General features: G+C 36.2%; 1 protein-coding gene across 13 annotated transcripts in view; it reads left to right on the top strand.

The window, feature by feature from the left end:
• Positions 1-18,075, top strand: part of LOC306859154 (regulator of G-protein signaling 20-like) — a 43,062-nt gene extending 24,987 nt beyond the window's left edge. For 5 of the 13 annotated variants that reach the window (XM_079400042.1, XM_079400046.1, XM_079400044.1 and 2 more), the window contains 4 exons: positions 6,259-6,398; positions 10,017-10,088; positions 10,225-10,459; positions 13,108-14,336. In XM_079400042.1, the coding sequence (XP_079256168.1) occupies positions 6,259-6,398; positions 10,017-10,088; positions 10,225-10,459; positions 13,108-13,296 (636 nt within the window). In that variant the 3' untranslated portion in view covers positions 13,297-14,336. Of the gene's footprint in view, positions 1-6,258; positions 6,399-10,004; positions 10,089-10,224; positions 10,460-13,107; positions 14,359-17,321 lie in introns of those variants that run through there. The other 8 variants (XM_079400038.1, XM_079400043.1, XM_079400039.1 and 5 more) reach the window with 6 other exon arrangements.
• The last annotated feature ends 1,222 nt before the right edge of the window (positions 18,076-19,297 follow it).

Below are 19,297 nucleotides of genomic sequence, written 5' to 3'. Positions count from 1 at the left end.
GCATCTGTGATTGCGGCGACCCGAGTTATATTCCCGTCTCAAGGTCCTTTGCCAATCCCGCTCCCCTCTAGCCACCCAATTCTTTCCAGTCAGCACCCTGCTGTCCTATCCAATAAAAGCAACAAAAAAAGCCCATAAATATAACTTAAAAAAAAAGAAAGAAAAAAAGGAATGCTTTGTGAAGGGTTCTTTGGGGAATCCAAAATTATTGTTATATGGCATCATTGCAAAAACCCCATTTTGTAACATTTAAGAGAGCATCAAACTAAATGGGTTCATTTAGTTGATGCCATTTTGGAAACATCTTATTTGCAGATGTATCTGTGATTATTTTACATAATGTCTCACATAATGTGACAGTTTCATCCTGTCATGGTGAGCATCCTGATGGGACGACCAGACTTAAAACTCCATAAAAGGCTTTGTCATCCAGTTACTTCCATAAAGGCAGACACACAAGGACAGGGAAACAGTCCGCCACATTGTACTGCCATTTTGGGTGTAAAGCACTACTTCCCTGTCACCCTCACACATGGTTCCTCCCGCTGTTTTAACTTGCGTTTCCTCATTACAGTGAGCAACTTTTCCTCACTTGCAAACAAGCACTCATTCCCATCTTGAGACACTCAGGGGTTTGTTGTTGGATTTGCTAGAGGCTGAGGAAGTTTCTGAGACTGTAGAGTGGTTGTCTGTCTGTGTGTCTGGAAGTTTAGATTTAAAATGCATCTGCATATGACCGTGTACTCTGAAGTTGTCATTAAACAACACAAAAGCCTTTTGTTTCAATGTTGTGTGATTTTCTTTCCCTTTCTCAACACACACATACACACATGTATGTTTGTGTGTCTATTGTGATGGCATTAGAGATGTTCGGTATGCAGTGGGACAGGACCTCTCTATTTAGGACAGCTCACCCAAATGTAATTGGAAAAGAATTATGGCTTAGGCCTTTTAGCGAATTAAAAATAACCTCTGAATTGAGAAGGTCATGTGGGGGAGGAGAGGAGAGTTTAAGCACAACACCCCACTCTCTGTTCCACTTTAAAGGAATATTCCAGGTTCAATACTGGTTCATGCTGTCGATTACCACAGTAAATCATTGACTTGTCACTCAGTTTGTAAAAACACAGAAAACACATTTATCACTGTCACATCATTTTGTCAAGTAGTGATGAAAAGTGTGTGTATATATATGTATATATATATATATATATATATATATATATATATATATATATATATATATATATATATATATATATATATATATATATATAATATTTATTTAGTCATTTAGCAGACGCTTTTATCCAAAGCGACTTACAAATGAGAACATAAGAAGCAATCAAAACCAACAAAAGAGCAACAACGTGCAAGTACTATTACAAGTCTTGGTTAGCCTAATGCAGCACAGATAATTTATTTATTTATTTTTTTAAATAAAAAGACATATAGATAAAATTAAATTAGAATAGAGAGTGCTAGAGTTAGAGGGTCAAGTAAAGATGGAACAGATGAGTTTTTAGCCGTTTCTTGAAGATGGATAAGGATTCGGCTGCTCTGATTGAGTTGGGCAGGTCATTCCACCAGATGGGAACAGTTAATGAAAAAGTCTGTGAAAGTGTTTTTGTCCGTCTTTGGGATGGCACAATAATGCGTCGTTCACTTGAAGAACGCAAGCTTCTAGAGGGCACATAAGTCTGAAGTAATGAATTTAGATAAAGGGGTGCAGAGCCAGTGGTGGTTCTTTAGGCAAACATTAATGCTTTGAATTCAATGCGAGCAGCTATTGGTAGCCAGTGCAAATTGATGAACAGAGGCGTGACGTGCGTTCTTTTCGGCTCATTAAAGATTAATCTTGTAGCGGCATTTTGGATTAATTGTAGAGGTTTAATAGAATTGGCTGGAAGATCTGCCAAGAGAGCATTGCAATAGTCAAGTCTGGACAGAACAAGAGCCTGAACAAGGAGTTGTGTTACATGTTCCAAGAGAAAGGGCCTGATCTTCTTAATATTGTATAATGCAAATCTGCAGGACCAGGCAGTTTTAGCAATGTGGTCTGAGAAATTCAGCTTATCATCAATCACAACTCCAAGGTTTCTGGCTGTTTTTGAAGGAGTTATGGTAGATGAGCCTAACTGGAAGGTGAGACTGTGATGAAGCGATGGGTTAGCTGAAACTACAAGCAGTTCTGTCTTAGCTAGGTTGAGTTGAAGGTGATGGTCCATCATCCAGCAAGAAATGTCTGTTAGACACGCTGAGATGCGAGCAGCTATCGTCGGATCATCAGGATGGAATGAGAGGTAGAGTTGAGTGTCATCAGCATAGCAGTGATATGAAAAGCCATGTTTCTGAATGACAGAACCTAGTGATGCCATGTAGACAGAAAAGAGAAGTGGTCCAAGAACTGAGCCCTGAGGCACCCCAGTAGCTAGATGTTGCGGCTTGGATACCTCACCTCTCCAAGATACTTTGAAGGACCTATCAGAGAGGTAAGACTCAAACCACTGGAGTGCGGTTCCTGAGATGCCCTTTCTCAAGAGGGTTGACAAGAGGATCTGATGGTTGACCGTATCAAAAGAAGCAGACAGATCCAGCAAGATAAGTAATGAAGATTTGGAAGTCGCTCTTGTAAGTCTTAGGGCTTCAACAACAGAGAGCAAGGCAGTTTCGGTCGAATGTCCACTTCTGAAGCCAGATTGGTTACTGTCCAGGAGGTTGTTCTGTGTGAGAAAGACAGAGACTTGGTTGAACACAACTAGTTCAAATGTTTTTGCAATGAAAGGAAGAAGGAAAACCGGTCTATAGTTCCCTAAAAGAGTTGGGTTAAGAGTGTTTTTTTTAAGAAGTGGAGTTATACGAGCCTGTTTAAATGCTGAGGGAAACATTCCAGTGTGAAGGGATCTATTAACGATGTGAGTGAGTGCAGGTACAACTGCAAGAGAAGGAGATGAGATGGAATAGGATCAAGTGGACAGGTAGTAGGATGACTGGAAAAGATGAGTTTAGAGACTTCTGCCTCAGAGAGTGGAGAGAAGGATGTAAACGAGTGTATGTTTGCTTGTAAGATGTGTTTGATAGATTGTGGTGTGGAAAATTGTGCAGTGAGGTTTGTAATTTTATTAATGAAGAATGTGGCAAAGTCGTCAGCTGTTAGAGATGATGAAGGAGGGGGAGGAGGAGGACAAAGTAAGGAGGAAAATGTTTTAAAGAGCTATGTTTTATTGTTTTAAATATATATATATATATATACAGTGCCCTCCAAAAGTACTGGAACAGTAAAGACAAAATTGCTTTGTTGGCTGTGGAGTCATTAAAATGATTAAATGATGATTAAAAGATGAATATGAGACAAAAATACAGAATTTCACATTTTATCATTGGGTGATTCAACACATAGATGTTTTACCAGCTAAGAAGTTCAGCACTTTTAGAGTTTCATCCGCCCTATCTGATGTGAGCACAATTATTGGAATTATTATACACAGGTCTTTCTAAGTGATCAGCTGTGTCCTGTTGCATTAATTCTTCAGATATTAAAAGCAGGGAATGTGTTGTATCAGTTATATCCATTACTTCTGCATTCTGAATATTGCATTCAATGAGGATGCACACAAACCAGGAAGAAGACAAGGCAGCTGATTTTGAGAGAAAAGCAAGCAATTTGGATGCTAAAAGAAAAGAGGAAGTCAATTAGAGTTATAGCAAAAACAAAGGGCATGGAGAAATCAAGAGTTTGGAAACCACAGCGACACCAGCAACCAACAACGACCTGATCGGCTGAGAAAACAACAGTAGTTGATGACAGACAAATCATAAAAGCTGTGAAAATTAACCCTAAAAGATGTGTCTGTAAAATCACCAACAACTTCCAGAAAGCTGGGGTGATGCTCTGACAATCTACTGTCCTCAGGAGACTTTGATACAGAATTACAGATGCTACACAGCAAGATGCAAACCTCTGACCAGCACCAAAAATAGAAAGGCAAGATTAGAGTTTGCAAAAAAGCACAAAGGTGAGCCAGAAGAGTTTTGGAACTGTGTTTTGGACCGATGAGACAAAGATGAACCTTTATCTAAGTGATGGGAAAACAAAAATGTGGAGAAAAAAAGGGAACTGCTAAAGATCCCAAGCATACAGCCTCATCTGTAAAGCATGGTGGAGGTGGTGTCATGGCATGGGCATGCATGGCTGTCTCTGGAACAGGCCCTCTCAGCTTTACTGATGACTTAATGTATGATGACTGTAGCAGAATGAATTTGGAAGTATACAAAACCATCTTGCCTACCAATATTCAAGAAAATGCCACCAGATTCATTGGGAAGTGCTTCATATTGCATTAGGACAATGACCCAAAACACCCTGCCAGTTCAGTCAAGGAATTTATAAGGGCAAAGAAATGGAAAGTCTTAGATTGCTCAAGTCAATCTCCAGATTTAAATCCGATTGAACATGAATTTCACCAGCTGAAGAGGAGAGTAAAGGCAGAAACTCCACAAAACAAGCAACAATTGGAATTGGCTGCATTAAAGGCTGGGAAAAGTATTTCAAAGGATGAGACCAAGAGTCTGGTGATGTCTATGGGTCACAGACTCACTGCTGTGATTGTGCGCAAGGGATCTGTAACTAAATAATAGCTTTTATATCTGCCTTATGTTCAACTGTCCCAATACTTATGCTCACATCAATGAGTGGGATGAACTCTAAAAGTGCTGTTCTTTTTATTTGGTAAAACATGCATGTGTTGAAACGGCTAATAATAAAATGTTACATTCTGTAGTTTTGTGTCATATTTATCTTTTAATCATATTTGCAAATGTCTTGACTCCACAGCCAACAGAGCAATTTTGTATTTTCTGTGTGTATATGTATATGCATACATACATACATACATACATACATACATACATACATACACACACACACAAAGAAAGAGAAGTAACGGGAATTGGGAACCTGGTATTTCTATGTTGTTTTTTCATGTGTCCAATAGACATGAACAAGTTATTTGAAAAAAAATGTCTAGTCTTTATGCTCTGTTGACTATAATTTCACTAATGATAAACATACATTTGCATAAAGCATTCATATTTGTCCATGCCCATGTTGATTAGAGTATTAAAAACTTGAAAAGTATTAATAAATTGTGATTAATCACGAGAACTCGTGACAATCATGTGATATAGCCTTTAGTGTCAGTTCCAAATGTTTAAATTGTTCAAGCGTAAGCTTTTTTCATTCTGTTTCACTTTATGAATATAATAATGTGCAATTAAATAATTAAATCCAATAAAAGTTACCTTTTTCACCATCCAATGAGTAACACCTAAATATCACATCAATTTGTACAAAATTTAGAACAATACTAGCCTCTTGTAGTAAATAAATTTAAATTCTCTTTCAAATAATTACCATGGGAAATGACAAATGGTCTGAAGGATATTACAAAAAACACAGACGTTCCACTTTTTAAAGCACTGAACCACATGTGACTTGACTGGGTAAACTCGATAGAAATTCTTGCATGAAACCTCTAACTTCATTTGTTATGCAATACTTGTGAGGCATCATCCAAATTTTACTCCAATCAAACCGTAAAATGTCATTTATGCCACTGAATGCTGATAAACAATACATCTGTCGAGGTATGGTGGGAATTTTCATGACTTTCAGAAAAAAGACAATTCTTCTCCGATGCGCAGTATGTATAACCAGTGGACAGATTTATCTAGTGGGAGTGAAAAGTGTGTTTTGTGAGCTTCTTTTCTAAAGTGCCCATACAGTAATTGAAGAAGCATTTTTATAGTGGTTGGTTTATACATTTGTTTATTTGAGTCACTCTCAGATTATTCTGGTTAGCTTCTGTTTGCATTTGTGGTGACAGAAATTGAGCTACTCCCATATCCTGCGATCACAATGGTCTAACATTCTGTTCCTTGAATCTCTTTTACCTGCTCCAGTTCATTTTCGCCACTTACCAGCCCTGTGCTCAGACATCTGAAATGTGATTGGTTGGATGAGGTCACATGCTCAATGATATCCCCTATTCTTCATTCATTGGCTGCTATAGGTGACAGGTTGAGTCTTGGCCCGTTTTAAGCATGGATTGATAGTGGAAAGGCTAATATTTGTCAGTTTGTCAGAGGATTTATGACCATGTGCATGTTAATTACCAACCTCAAGTCACCAGATGTAGAGGATTTCCTGTGTGTGTGTGTGTTCGTGAGGGGTTGGGTATTTACTCTAATGTGTATCAGTACACAGGCCCTGTCCCGGCAGACCGCGAGTCTCCGATGACGCAGAGCGAGACGTCCCCCAGCCGTGCCCAGCATCCCTCCCCTACACAGAAACCCAACACCTGCTGCTTCTGCTGGTGCTGCTGCTGTAGCTGCTCATGGTATGACCCACTCACCTGTCTCTGTCTCCACATGGTACATTCCACTCATCACCACTGCCAGTGTTACATTCCACATCCATTCCTTCCATACCGAGATTGTATTCACCTCCATAGAGTGCTGCAGCGCTTATGTATTTTGTAGGCCAACCAGAGTTAACATCACTTCAGTTCTCGCTACAAAAACTTTTGGTTGGCTTCTGGATTATTGGCTTTTGGATTAATGATAAAATGTTTGATTCTACAGGTTTTGTTCATCATGATAATTTTCCCAAATTAACAAAACTTTTATGAATTTTTGAAGCCTAAATACAATCATTAGATGTAAAAAGCTAAATGTTGGCTAAAAACAAACTACACCACGGTCGTGTGACTTCAGCATCACCATTACTATGCTTACGTCAACTCTTCTGTTTTTATTTAAAAAGCATTTTCCCTGAAATTTAGAGTTAGAATAGTTTGAAGGAGTGTAACTGTTAATGAAATTAAGCTGTAAAAGTGTAAAAAGTGAGTGATGAGTAGATCTCTTCTTTACCTCTTCTCCTGGTGACATTTAAATCACTTCACTTCCAGAATAAAAATTCCCTTATAATTTACTCACCTGCATGTCATCCAACATGTTCATATCTTTCTCTCTTCAGACAAAAATAAATTAAGGTGAATCAATCTAGTGAAACAAAAATGACAATTTAAATACTTTTTAACCACAAATGCTTGTCTTGCACTAGCTTGACCTCACGCGTTACTTAGTCACATGCTCACAAGGTCATTTGTGGTTAAAAAGTATATATTAGTGCTGTCAAACGATTATTCACAATTAATCACATCCAAAATAAAGGATTTGCTTACATAATGTACGTGTGTGTACTGTGTATAGTAATTATGTATAGATAAATACACACGCATGTATATATTTAAGAAAAATATGTTATGTTTATATATTAAATATATTTACATGTATTATATGTATATATTTTTTACATTCATATAATTTATATGTAAATATTTTTAAAATATATACTCTATATGTGATATATAAATATACACAGTACACACACATATATTATGTAAACAAAAACTTATTTTGTATGTGATTAATCACGAAGACAGCATTAATATATATATATGTATATATAATTTTTTTTTTTTTTTAAATGTCCAATCGTTATTCTTTGGCTCGGATCGTGTAGAGCCCTTTGAAACAGCAATTTGGATCTTCAGCCCGTTGGCTCCCATTTAAGTCCACTATATGGAGAAAAATCCTAGAATGTTTTCCTCAAAAACCTTAATTTCTTTTTGACTGCAGAAAGAAAGATATGAACATTTTGGATGAAATGGGGATGAGTAAATTAACAGGAAATTTTTATTCTGGAAATGAAATAATCCTGACAACCTCTGTTGTCCCATTTAGCCACTTGTTAGCAATCACCTTTTTTAAGACCCAAAAAATGAAAATCACCACAGCACAGACCTTATTTCAGGCATTTAACCAAAACCCATTTAAAAACCACACTGACTTCATGCAACCATGCACTGGAAGATGCAACCAGAAGTGCTAAAACTCATTTCTGGGGTTTGGCCTACAAAAAAATGTCATCCTTGCAGCCATCTTTTGTTAAGTTATATAGATGGTCTCAGTCCCACCATTCACCCCCTCAGCACTGGTGCATTCCAGCTTCATCCCAGTTTTATTGATTCATAAATGATTATGTATTTATTTATTGAAGGGTAATGTAATGATGAATTAAATGTACAATTCACATGCAAAGCAATTTAAATAGAGGTCTTAAAGGCACAAAAACCAATAAAAACAGTATGTTAATTTTTAAAGAAAATGGTAAAGAAACATTAACATTTTACCAATGAAACGGCATTAACTAAAAAAACACCCTGTTTACTTTCTTAATACATGTTCCTGGCTTTATTGCACACAATTCGTTATTCTATGTTATCCTAAAGAATTAAAATGTTTGTTTTCATCATTTTTCATCAAACTGTAATATATTTGCTTTACTGCTGGTTGGGGGAAAATAATATTAACCTATAATATCATAGCCTGCTTTTTACGATACAATCAAGTCCCTGTGGATAAAATCAATCCTGTGTTATTTCCGGCTGAATATTCGGTTTCACTCGGAAATATTCCACATTAATTTAAATGTGTTATGAAGCTCTCCCTCCTACTGTCATATCAAGATGCCTCAACACAACACTCAGTTATTTTTATATGTGTGTGAATGAGATGTTATATGTTTTTCAGTGTGATATATGATATGTGTTCATGAGTACAGGTGAATACACACTTCTGTGAATGTACACGCACATTAATTGCTGTGTGTGTGTGTGTGTGTGTGTGCGCTTCTCTGAGTGAAATTCAAGTGTACTATGAGTCAGGAGAGTAAATGTGGTTAAGATTGCTCACGTTTCACCATCAGCCCCGGAGGAAATGGGAGCCATATTCACACCCACACATCTTTCACACACTTATCCACTCACACTCATTCTTCAAGCACGCCTGCTGCACATAGCTATTTACAGTGACCATTGAGGTCCAAACTTTGATGACCTCTTAATGACAGAGTTTCATTAATTTAGCCAATTCTGTAGATATTTCAGAAATCAATTATTTTTAGTTATTCAAAGCCTTTCAATCAGTGTGGTCCAACCGATTCCCCAATTAATGACTTAAATGATCCACTTTTTTTTTTTTTGTGATTCAAACGAATACAGTGCGTATAGTGTACTCGAACAGATTTCTGAATGAATGACTCATATGAACTGCTTCTTTTTAGTGATACAACCAACACCAGTGTAGTCCAACTGATTACCAAATGAATGACTCATATGAACCGGATCTTCTTAGTGATTCAAAGCCATACAGCTTGACCAGTGTATTCCAGCTGAATGACTCTTATTCAAAACCATGTGTGGTCCAACAGATTCATGAACAAATGACTTTTATGAACAGGTACTTTAGCGATTTAGAGCCATGCAGTGCAACTAGTGCACTGTCCTAGTCCACTTGGACACTTTTATGAACTGGTTATTTCTTGTGAAACCATACAACATGACCAGCATTGTCTGATTCTGAAATGATTGACTCTCATGAACCAGTTGTTTTTTAGTGATTCAAAGCCATACACAGTGAGACTAGTATTGTCCAACCAATTCCTGAATGAATGAGTCTTATGAACCAGTTCTGTTTAGTCATTTAAAGCCATACAGTGCAATTTGTGTAGCCCAACCGATTGGTAAAATGAAGTATTTGTAGTGATTCAAAATCATACAGTAAGTAGCGTAGTCCATCCAAGTCCCAAACAAATAACTCTTATGAACAAGTTCTTTTTAGTGATTCAGACCATTTTGTGTGACTTGTGTAGTCCAGCAAATTCACCAAAAAATTTACTTTTATGAATTGAATCAAATTTTTATAATTAAAGTTCAAGTTCATAATTAAATTAGAAACTCAGTTGAATTAATATTCATCAATTCACCTGAGCATGAAGTTGAAGGGCCTTGCATGTATGTGAGTGTGTTATGTGTGTCTAGATTTGGTTGATTTGTTTAGGCACTGCTGTTATTTCTCAATGCCGTTTTACCACCTTCTAGTCTCACTGTTAGGAGTGAAGATGACAAGCGTGGGCGGAGGAAAGCCCAGGAGACAAAGCTGGAGCCCTTTCCATGTGAACCTTGGTGAGAACACGCATACAATCCCAGATACTGTTTTCATCTTGAGGATTGAGCTGTTTCTCTCAACCATGTCATCATGGATTATTATGTTTGTTAGAGATGTGAACGTGCCTAATGTCTCTCTCTCTCTCGCTCTCAGCCCCAAACCGACGATGGAGGAGATTAAACAGTGGGCGCAGTCTTTCGATAAGCTGATGAAGAACCCAGCGGGACGAAACAAGTTCCGTGAGTTCCTGCGGACGGAGTACAGCGAGGACAACATGCTCTTCTGGCTGGCCTGCGAGGACCTGAAGAAGGAGATCAACAAGAGTGCCATCGAGGAGAAGACGTGTTTGATCTATGAAGACTACATCTCCATCCTCTCACCCAAAGAGGTACACACATAAACACAAAACTTAATCAACACACACATAATGACAGTTTGAAGTAGCACAACGGTTCAGTGTAAACGTATTTGCTGTCTTTATATTCTAGGTTTTATACTGTAAGCACATCTTTGAGAGTGTGTCATCTGAAATCATTGTGCTCTGTTAAGCCTCTTATGCAGTTTTGATAAAAAAGCAGATTCACATACAATCTGAATCATAGATGTTGCAAAAACAGCCACCGAATGGCAATTTGCATAAGGGGATTGTTAATGCTGTTTTGCAGATGTGTCATTGTCATCACACATGACAAGGAAAATGACAAAACTTACATCAAACAGATATTCTGGTGATGTTACTTGTGCTACTTGTGTTATCAGGCCAGGTTGGAACAGAAAAAAAGAAATAGGAAAAGTCAATGTCTTTTGTGTGGACTGGAGAGGCATCCAGGAATGTACGTATTTAGAGAATACATTCATAAATGAATCAAATTAAGTTTCAGTTTGAGTTAAATTTTTACATTTTTGTAAGTTGTCTGTTGGTTTGCTTTAGAGTTGGTCTAAAGTAACTGACTTGATAACAGATTTGAGAGTTAAAGACTCTGCAGTGATGATGTCTGTGGTAAAGTGCATTTTTGCCCATCTCAATTAAAATGCATGTATAAAACAAGTCATGACAAATGTAAACTGAAATTATATTTCTTCTTTTAATTTTTCCCACTCAACAAATTTTAGAATTTTTTTTATGAAAGAATATATGGTTCAGGAAATTTCTGAAATGAAATTAAAATAACATTTATAGCGGTTATTAAATGTATGTCCCAGTTTGTGTTAAAACGGAGTTTGAAAACAAGCAGCTTTAACCTAATTACAGCATGAATAACATAAGAAATATTTTAGTGTTCTCCAGTGTCTCAGAAAAAAATATACTGTTATGGGTACAACAACTTGCCACTGGAGCAATACCCTTAAAGTGACAATTACCCCTAAAATGTTCATAGTTGTTCCTTAAAAGGTACATATTATACTCTAAGGTACTAAAATGTATTTTTTAGGGGCAGATAAGCTAAAATATGTCCTTTTAATAGCACTGCCCCAGTAATTCTAGCTCTTCAGGCACAGTATTTACACTTTTTTTTTCCCCTTTTTTTTTGATAATATATTAAGTATCTGTATTCTATTCCTGCTGGAACCCAAGAGGTAGCCATTGTAGCTTGCTATAATAAAGTAATTTAAAAAAAAAAAAATTTTCACGCATGTAAATCTATTCTAAGAAAGGCACCGAATATAATAACCATAAAAAGTCCAGTTGTAACTGCAGTGGAAAGATTGGTAGCTGTTCTTTATCACCTCTTGTCTTGTTTCTCCTTTGTGGAATGCAGATTTCAGGCTATGTGCTGATCTGTGATTGGCTGAATTCTGACCAATGAGAAGCGACTGTGGCCTTATCTAAAAACAAAGCTTATTTGGATGCTTGGCTTGAACATCACACCACTAAATGTTGAAAGAGTAAATGTTTAAGAGTTTGTGTGTGACAAAGAAACGAGGCGTGAAGGAATTCTGCCAGATGTATTATTGAAGCTTAATGTTTTATACGGCTTATTTCCTTAGATACAGGCATCTAGCACCATATGTGGCAGTTGATTCTGTTTTCTATTATGATCTGTTTATGTTTTGTCTCCTTTCGATATGAGACAGCAGGGTGTGCATGTATTGTACACACTATCATTGCTTTCTCTGTGAGCATATGTGCTGCTGGTATGCGGTTTAATTCATTGTGTTGACGTGTTGAATGTGCCTCTTGGCTTTTTCATCACTGGAGCCAGAACTCACACCTTCAAACTCCACCACTTTCTAGAGGCAGCTGAGGAAAACATGCTTTCTAGAAGTAAATTAAGGAGCAAAGGTTGAGCAAAGGAAGCTATAAATTGATCCCTGCTGGACTCTCTACTGTAAAGCGGTTATATAAATAGGCTGTAGAGTTAGAGCGGGAGTCAGATGGATGAGATTAGTGTTGACCTGAGCTCCTAGTTCCAGTACTAGTGTCTAGTTTAAGAATGAAAGGAATCCTTATATAAAGTCATGAACCAAAGAAAACTAGAAGTCAGTGTAGTAATAGTCTCGGCCCATGGTGCACAGGTTTCATAAAGTTTTAGAGGTTCATGGGATTGAAACATGAAAATATATCCACTCAAAATTTGGGATTTGTAAGATTTTTTTTTTTAAGAGATTATACTCTAATGCTCACCAATGCAGAATTTATTTGATCAAAAATACATGAAAAATAGTAATATTGTGAAATACATGCAGCAGCAGTATTTCTTACATGCTCACAAAAGCATGTCTGTGGATGTATTGGCAGTAGCAATTCTCGGTATTTGCTCTGCCTTGGCAGCAGCATAGCAGATCTATACTGCCAAGACCAAACACGTTAACATATGACGTATATGACAATGCTAAACTCTCTAGGAGTTGTCATTACAGAACAGCAACTGTTCTGCAACTGTACAGAGTGCTTTAATATTTAATGAGGCAAGCACGGTTTCTAACATCTGGAATTCGAAGCAGACTTTCATAATTTCAAAAGTAAGCATTTTATTTTTATATTTTCCTAACCATGTTGCTCGGAATTCACAATGCTCTCTTTCTGTCTTGAAGGTGAGTCTGGACTCTCGGGTGAGGGAAGTGATCAACAGGAGGATGCAGGATCCCACCCCTCACATATTTGAGGATGCACAGCTGCAGATCTACACCCTCATGCACAGAGACTCCTACCCACGATTCCTCAACTCCTCTGTCTACAGATCACTGGTGCAGGGGGGGTCACGCTCCTCGTCTGAGTCATAGACCCTGACTCCCTTCTCTTTCTCACTCTCGCCACCCAATTTCTCCCCATTTCCCTCCATCTCTCTCCATTGCACAACCACTCGAAGAGAAAGTACTCCTTTTTTGTGTCATCACGGTTGGATTACCTTTTTTTTTTTTGCTTACTCCATTTTCCTCTGTCATTTTTGAGGGAATCCCTAATTTTTTTAGTGTTTCTCCTGAACCTGCACAGACTGGAACTGGAAGAAACAGGGCTGAAAATGCAGTTTTCATCATTCCAAGCGTATGTGGCAGCAGCAGTATCAACTACTGATTTTCACAGCCATCATTTTTTTTCACTCAAACATGCTTTGCTACTTTTATCTCCTGACGTCTCTAGTTGAAGAGAGCTGAGAGGGCCTCTGCAATAACATACACTGGAGTGGCCTGACCAATGTGCTCCTCCCTCCTGACCCTTGACCTGCCCACTGTCTCTGTGCTCTGATTGGTTCTTTGAGGCGAGGGGTCGAGAGCTGATTGTCTGCATCGTAAACAGAGGAATGGCACTTTTTCAAGGTGCAAAACAAATAGGTACAAAAAATATTTACACACTATTTCGAATATAAATCAATTTCCAGGCCCAGACAGAATTTTCCAGATTTTCTGCACTGATTTTGAGGGAAAATCTATGGAATAGATTTAAATAAGATAAAATGAGAGTACTAAACTCATACTGGTAGCTAAAAGCATTATCAAATTAGCCAAAATATTTACTAAACAAAAGCAGGGGGACGTAGAATTTTGTAAAAGAGGGCATAACTGTTTTGTTTGAGATTTCTGTGTGTACAGATTTTGTGTGGGCCTGTTGATTTCAAGCAAAAAAAGAAGACCGCCAATTTTAGAGATATTAAATGAATCAAACATACATGAGATGAGAGAATGCCATGGTCTTAATTAGACTGGTCACTCACATTTTAAAATAAGCATTTTAATGTTATTTATTTTTTATTTTGTTAAACTTTGACCTGATTTGTTTTTCTTGTACATATATTAAAATCTGGAGCATATGCGGCATACCGAGCAAGCTGTTGGTCCTGAGTGCTCAATTGCGCTGTATCTCTCTGGCCTCACTGTGTATGTGTGTGTGTGTGTGTGTGTGTTTCTGAGGTTGTGTGGTGTGAAATCACAAGTCTCTCTGGCGCCTCCTATAGGCAGCTTCAGGTACAGCTGCAGTTTTGCAAGCTGTTTTTCAGTATTCCCGCCTTTTCTTTAGGCAAAAGCAGATGATTTTAGTCATCATGAAATCAAAATTAACTTTATCGGTCAGTGCACATTATTCCACAGCTTTGCAAATGTAAAAACTTGCTCTGCCTCTAAAAATAATCATGGCAAAATTGCAGTAATTTAATCCCGATTTATGTTGTTGTAATAAATGTTACAGCAATAATAGCAGATAACGATACATTTGAATTTAACTCTGTCATGTCATAACAGTGTTTTTTCTGTCGGTTTTTCACACAATATACATGTTTTAAATAGAAAGTCTCAGCATTAACAAATAAGAAAAGCATTGCACAGGTTTTATAGTATTGTACAGGAAACTTAAAAAAAAAATAAGCCATGAGCTGCTGTAAAATCCATTTAAAAGTTTTCACTGGTCTAGTACACTTCATTTGTTCATGTTTAATGCTCAGTGTTACGCCTGCACTTGTGCTAAAACTCATTTTCTTTACAGATCTTCAAAAGACTCTGAACTCGCTCGATATTTAACACATAATAGGAATATTGGAGAACCGGTTGGACTGATGTTAACACTGTGAGCTGCGCTACCACTTGAAACTTATGTATCACAGAATATTTCATACATTTCATAATGTGAATCTGAAACCAACCAGTACTGTGTGAGTGGGTCCACAATAATAGAGAAATTCTGTTATGGAGTTAGACTTTTTATATCAGCGCTGATCTGAAAATCTGGTGTTCATACTTTCCCTAAACGTTCTCCTTCATTAAGCAGTTCATTTAGTTTGAGCAAAGAAACCTTAATTTCAGATCTCTCATTTCACATTGAAATGAGGTAAATCATCCATATCCGCTTGGTACTTCCTGGTACTTTCAGGATTTGGTTCTTTGTAAATATATATATATATATATATATATATATATATATATATATATATATATATATATATATATATATATATATATATATATATATATATATACGTACAGAAAATAAATCTATAATGAATTAAGGACTCTAAAAGTGAGATTTTGAGAGTCATGTGGCAATTTAGAGGAACTGCATGTACTGTAGTACTAAAAAAGAAAAAAAAAGAAATGCCTTTATTTTGCTTTTTTCCATCAGTTGTGCATGAAGATGTACATTTTGGAATATGTGTGTAAAATAGTTGTGTATATGGTTATATATGTACATGAACATATATTTAGTATTGCTCTTATTGTCCGACATGATGTGACCAGTCTAACTTAAGCCAGATGCGTGTGTGTGTGATAAAAGTTAAGTGAACTTTCTTAAGACAATGGGAGAGATATGTCAATGTCATTGCGGCCTTTGACAGTGAACACTTGATTAGACAGGGATACGCACAGTTACACACCGTCCCGCTCTTTAAAGACACACTTAAAGAGGGAAGCTTGCTGGTGGACCTCTCACATTTCACGTGCACTTTGCGTTCACACTGAAAGCGAATAAGAGGACACTGTAATGTACTGTATCATCTAATCACATGAGCTCCGCTGCAGTTCATTTGTGTAATGCTGAACTCGACTCAGCTGTCGCTCACATTGCCTCAAATTGTCAACTCGCATTGAAAGTAACTTCAGTTTGCTTTGAAAACCGCTGTCAGTGTGAACACTTTGCAATCAAAGCGATGCAACAGATTTAAACCTTCCTATTATAATCAACGTCACTGCTGCAAAATGAACATTTGAATTCAATAATGTAACATGGGTTTGCCATTTATTAAATATTAACATTTAATTAAAATGTTAACTTATAATTTTCTAGTTTTAAAAAGGTATTTAAATGTGCAATTATTAAAAGCATTTTAATATGCATGCCTCCAGTTTGGGATGCACTGATATTAAAATTCTGTCCCAAAACTAATAAGCTGATAAATATTATTTGACCAATATTAAAATTCTACACTATTTTGTACAAATATATTTAATTTCAATTAAAACACTAAAATAAGTCATTTTAAATGCTACAAGTGAATTTAGGCGTTATAATGTACAATTTCAAAATGGATATTCATTCATTTTATGCTAAAGATTACATTTTATTGTTTATTTACAAATTATTACAGATTATTAGTATTTTTACAGCTCAAATTTAAGTGAGTGCTAGGTAATGGTAAAGGAAGTCTACTCAAATACTTCAGGCTTAAACTTAAGATGTATTTATTTGAATTGCATATTCAACATCCATGCATTTGGATTACATTAAAACATATGATGCATATTTGTCAGTCATACATAAAACAGGTAAGATTTTTTGCACTAAGGTAAATAAATACACATAAATGGTGCCATTCTTTATTATTAACTATTTGCATCCATTTAATTTTTATAAAATAATCTATTTACAAAATCATTTATTAAAACAGCTTGATGCAAAATATGGCCAGTTGTGGAACAAACAATATTCAGTTAGTTAAAATGTTGAAACAAATGGGATTTACTGAAGATAAATGTATAAACTTTTTACTTTTAATAGTATTTATCTTTTTTTTTTTGTTTACCTGTTTCATTTGTGTGACTGACAAATATGCATCACGTTAAGTTTGTTAGTTTAGATTAAAACTTATCTATATATGCAATTCATATACGTAAATATTAAATTAAGGCCTTGTGTTTTTTGAGTGTATTTGTAAAAATAAGCAGCACAATTAAATAGAAATGCTCTAATATTGACTGATAACCAATATGGAACCGATATATCATGCATCTCAACACATGCAGTGCAGCCAGCTTTGTTAATAATAGGAGTGTTTGACTTCTTGTATCGCTCGCTAACAATTGTCCTCATCCTCTTTCAACAGCTGCACAGAACAGACAGACTTTCACAAACTTGTGTTTGATTGGAGACGGGGACTGTGACATAGAGCTGCTTATGTTTACACAGACTTCTTTAAGGTGCCAAAATTAATCTAGCATTCTAACGGTCTCAAACTAAGGAGCTTTGTGAGTCTCAATACCTGATGTGTTTCCATCATCACCAAATGCTCACACTGCTCTTTGTTACAATATGTTTTGGTTTCAGTGTGTCAAGCGCTCACTTCATATGCTACAGCCTCAAGGTTTTGCCATCTCAGCCGCCTTCCCTCACTCTTTTCTGGCGGCCGCTCTGTGAGATTTTCTCTCTTTGTCGTGTATTCTCACGAGATTTGCAGTGCCGTGACATACAGCAGTGAGATCGGTCCCTGACTCATGGACTTCTATGGACACTTATTTATTGACATTAGCATTATATTTTGTATTAAAATAAATCAAGTTATGTTTTAAAGAGTATGTTTATGGATTTCTGGACCAATTTTTTTGTTTGTTTCCCGAAGTCTGTGACCATTACTGTGTAACCTCTCCTCGCCCTTGGGTGCCATAGCAGGGCACCCTCTTCAGGTTGTGGTCGGGACTTGAGGTCCCTTCTAACCCAGGCCAGCTCATTGCCGGAGATGATTTCATCAAGAACTTGTCTGTAATATTCCATAACCTTTGACTTGGTTGCAGATTTTTTTGAATGTTTTTTAAAGAGAAGATATGACTATAATGATAATAAAGATGTTTGTGTTATTATTCATTTACAGCTTGCCAAGAGATTTACTGTGACTGCTGGCTCCAAAAGTGCTTTTCACATTTTATTCAATGGTTTGATGCGAAAACTTGCAAAATCACACACTGTCTAGTACTGGTTTGAAATTTTCTATATAGTATGATTAAGGGTATTGTCCTTGAACAGAGTACAAAATTTTCATATGCATTTTTTATTTATTTTTTCATATTCGTCATCCTTTCCAATCAAAATGCTTGCTACAGATGCGAAAACGCAGAAAATCAAACCTGATCCAATTTTTTTTTTTTTATGACAAATGAAAGTTTCAGAGGCAGTGGGTAAACGCGATTGACACGTGAGGTCATATTTATTTTTTAAAGTGCGAAAATTTCAGACTCAGTGTGCAATGACCTTACCACACTACATCCATCATGTTGTTACTGTCACATGACCTAATAGTGTCTGTTGCTAGCAGGCTTTATTGAATTGTAACGTATCCATTGAGTGCAGAAGTAATAGATTGCCTATTACAGGGTACTTTCCGCCTGCTGTTTTTCAAATATCATGAATTCGGACATAGGCCTACTACTTTTTTGTGTTTTTCACATTCTGTATAGTATAGAAGCAGACATATTATGGACACAGTGTTCATGCTGAACGCATAGCCTTTGAAAGTCTACTCCATTTCATAGTGTGTAGAAAGATTTATTAAGTTACTTATGAGCGGTAAAGATGTCTTTGTACTTGTATAGAGTTGATTGTATCTCTTAACCCCTAGTTTGTTGTTTCAAAGACTGGACAAACTTATTTTTTTTTAACAATGGAGAACCAATGACTTGTTAAATATCTCATTAAATATTTTAATAATGTTTAATAAATATATTCATATTAATATAATTTAATAAAATGATTACTGATTAATTAGAAAATTACAGATTTTATATAATATATATAGAGGGAGTTTTTTTTTTAATTATATATTAAAATAATTATTCTGTATTGTTAAAATGAACATTTTAATGACAGTATACACTGTAAAAACAAAAGTTGAGCCAACTTAATTTTAAGGCAGTCAGCTTCAGCAGATTTTTGAGTTCTCTCAACTTATTTTTGTAGGAGATTCTCAACTTTTTGTTGTATAAACTTAAAACAACAAGTTGAGAAAACTCAAAAATCTGCTGAAGCTGACTGCCTTAAAATTTTAAGTTGGCTCAACTTTTTTTTTTTTTAACAATGTATTTACTGAAC

The sequence above is a fragment of the Barbus barbus genome (assembly GCF_936440315.1).
Source record: "Barbus barbus genome assembly, chromosome: 40".
NCBI lineage: Eukaryota > Metazoa > Chordata > Actinopteri > Cypriniformes > Cyprinidae > Barbus > Barbus barbus.
The sequence above is the reverse complement of the archived record's forward strand: the minus strand, read 5'-3'. Positions and strand labels throughout refer to the sequence as shown.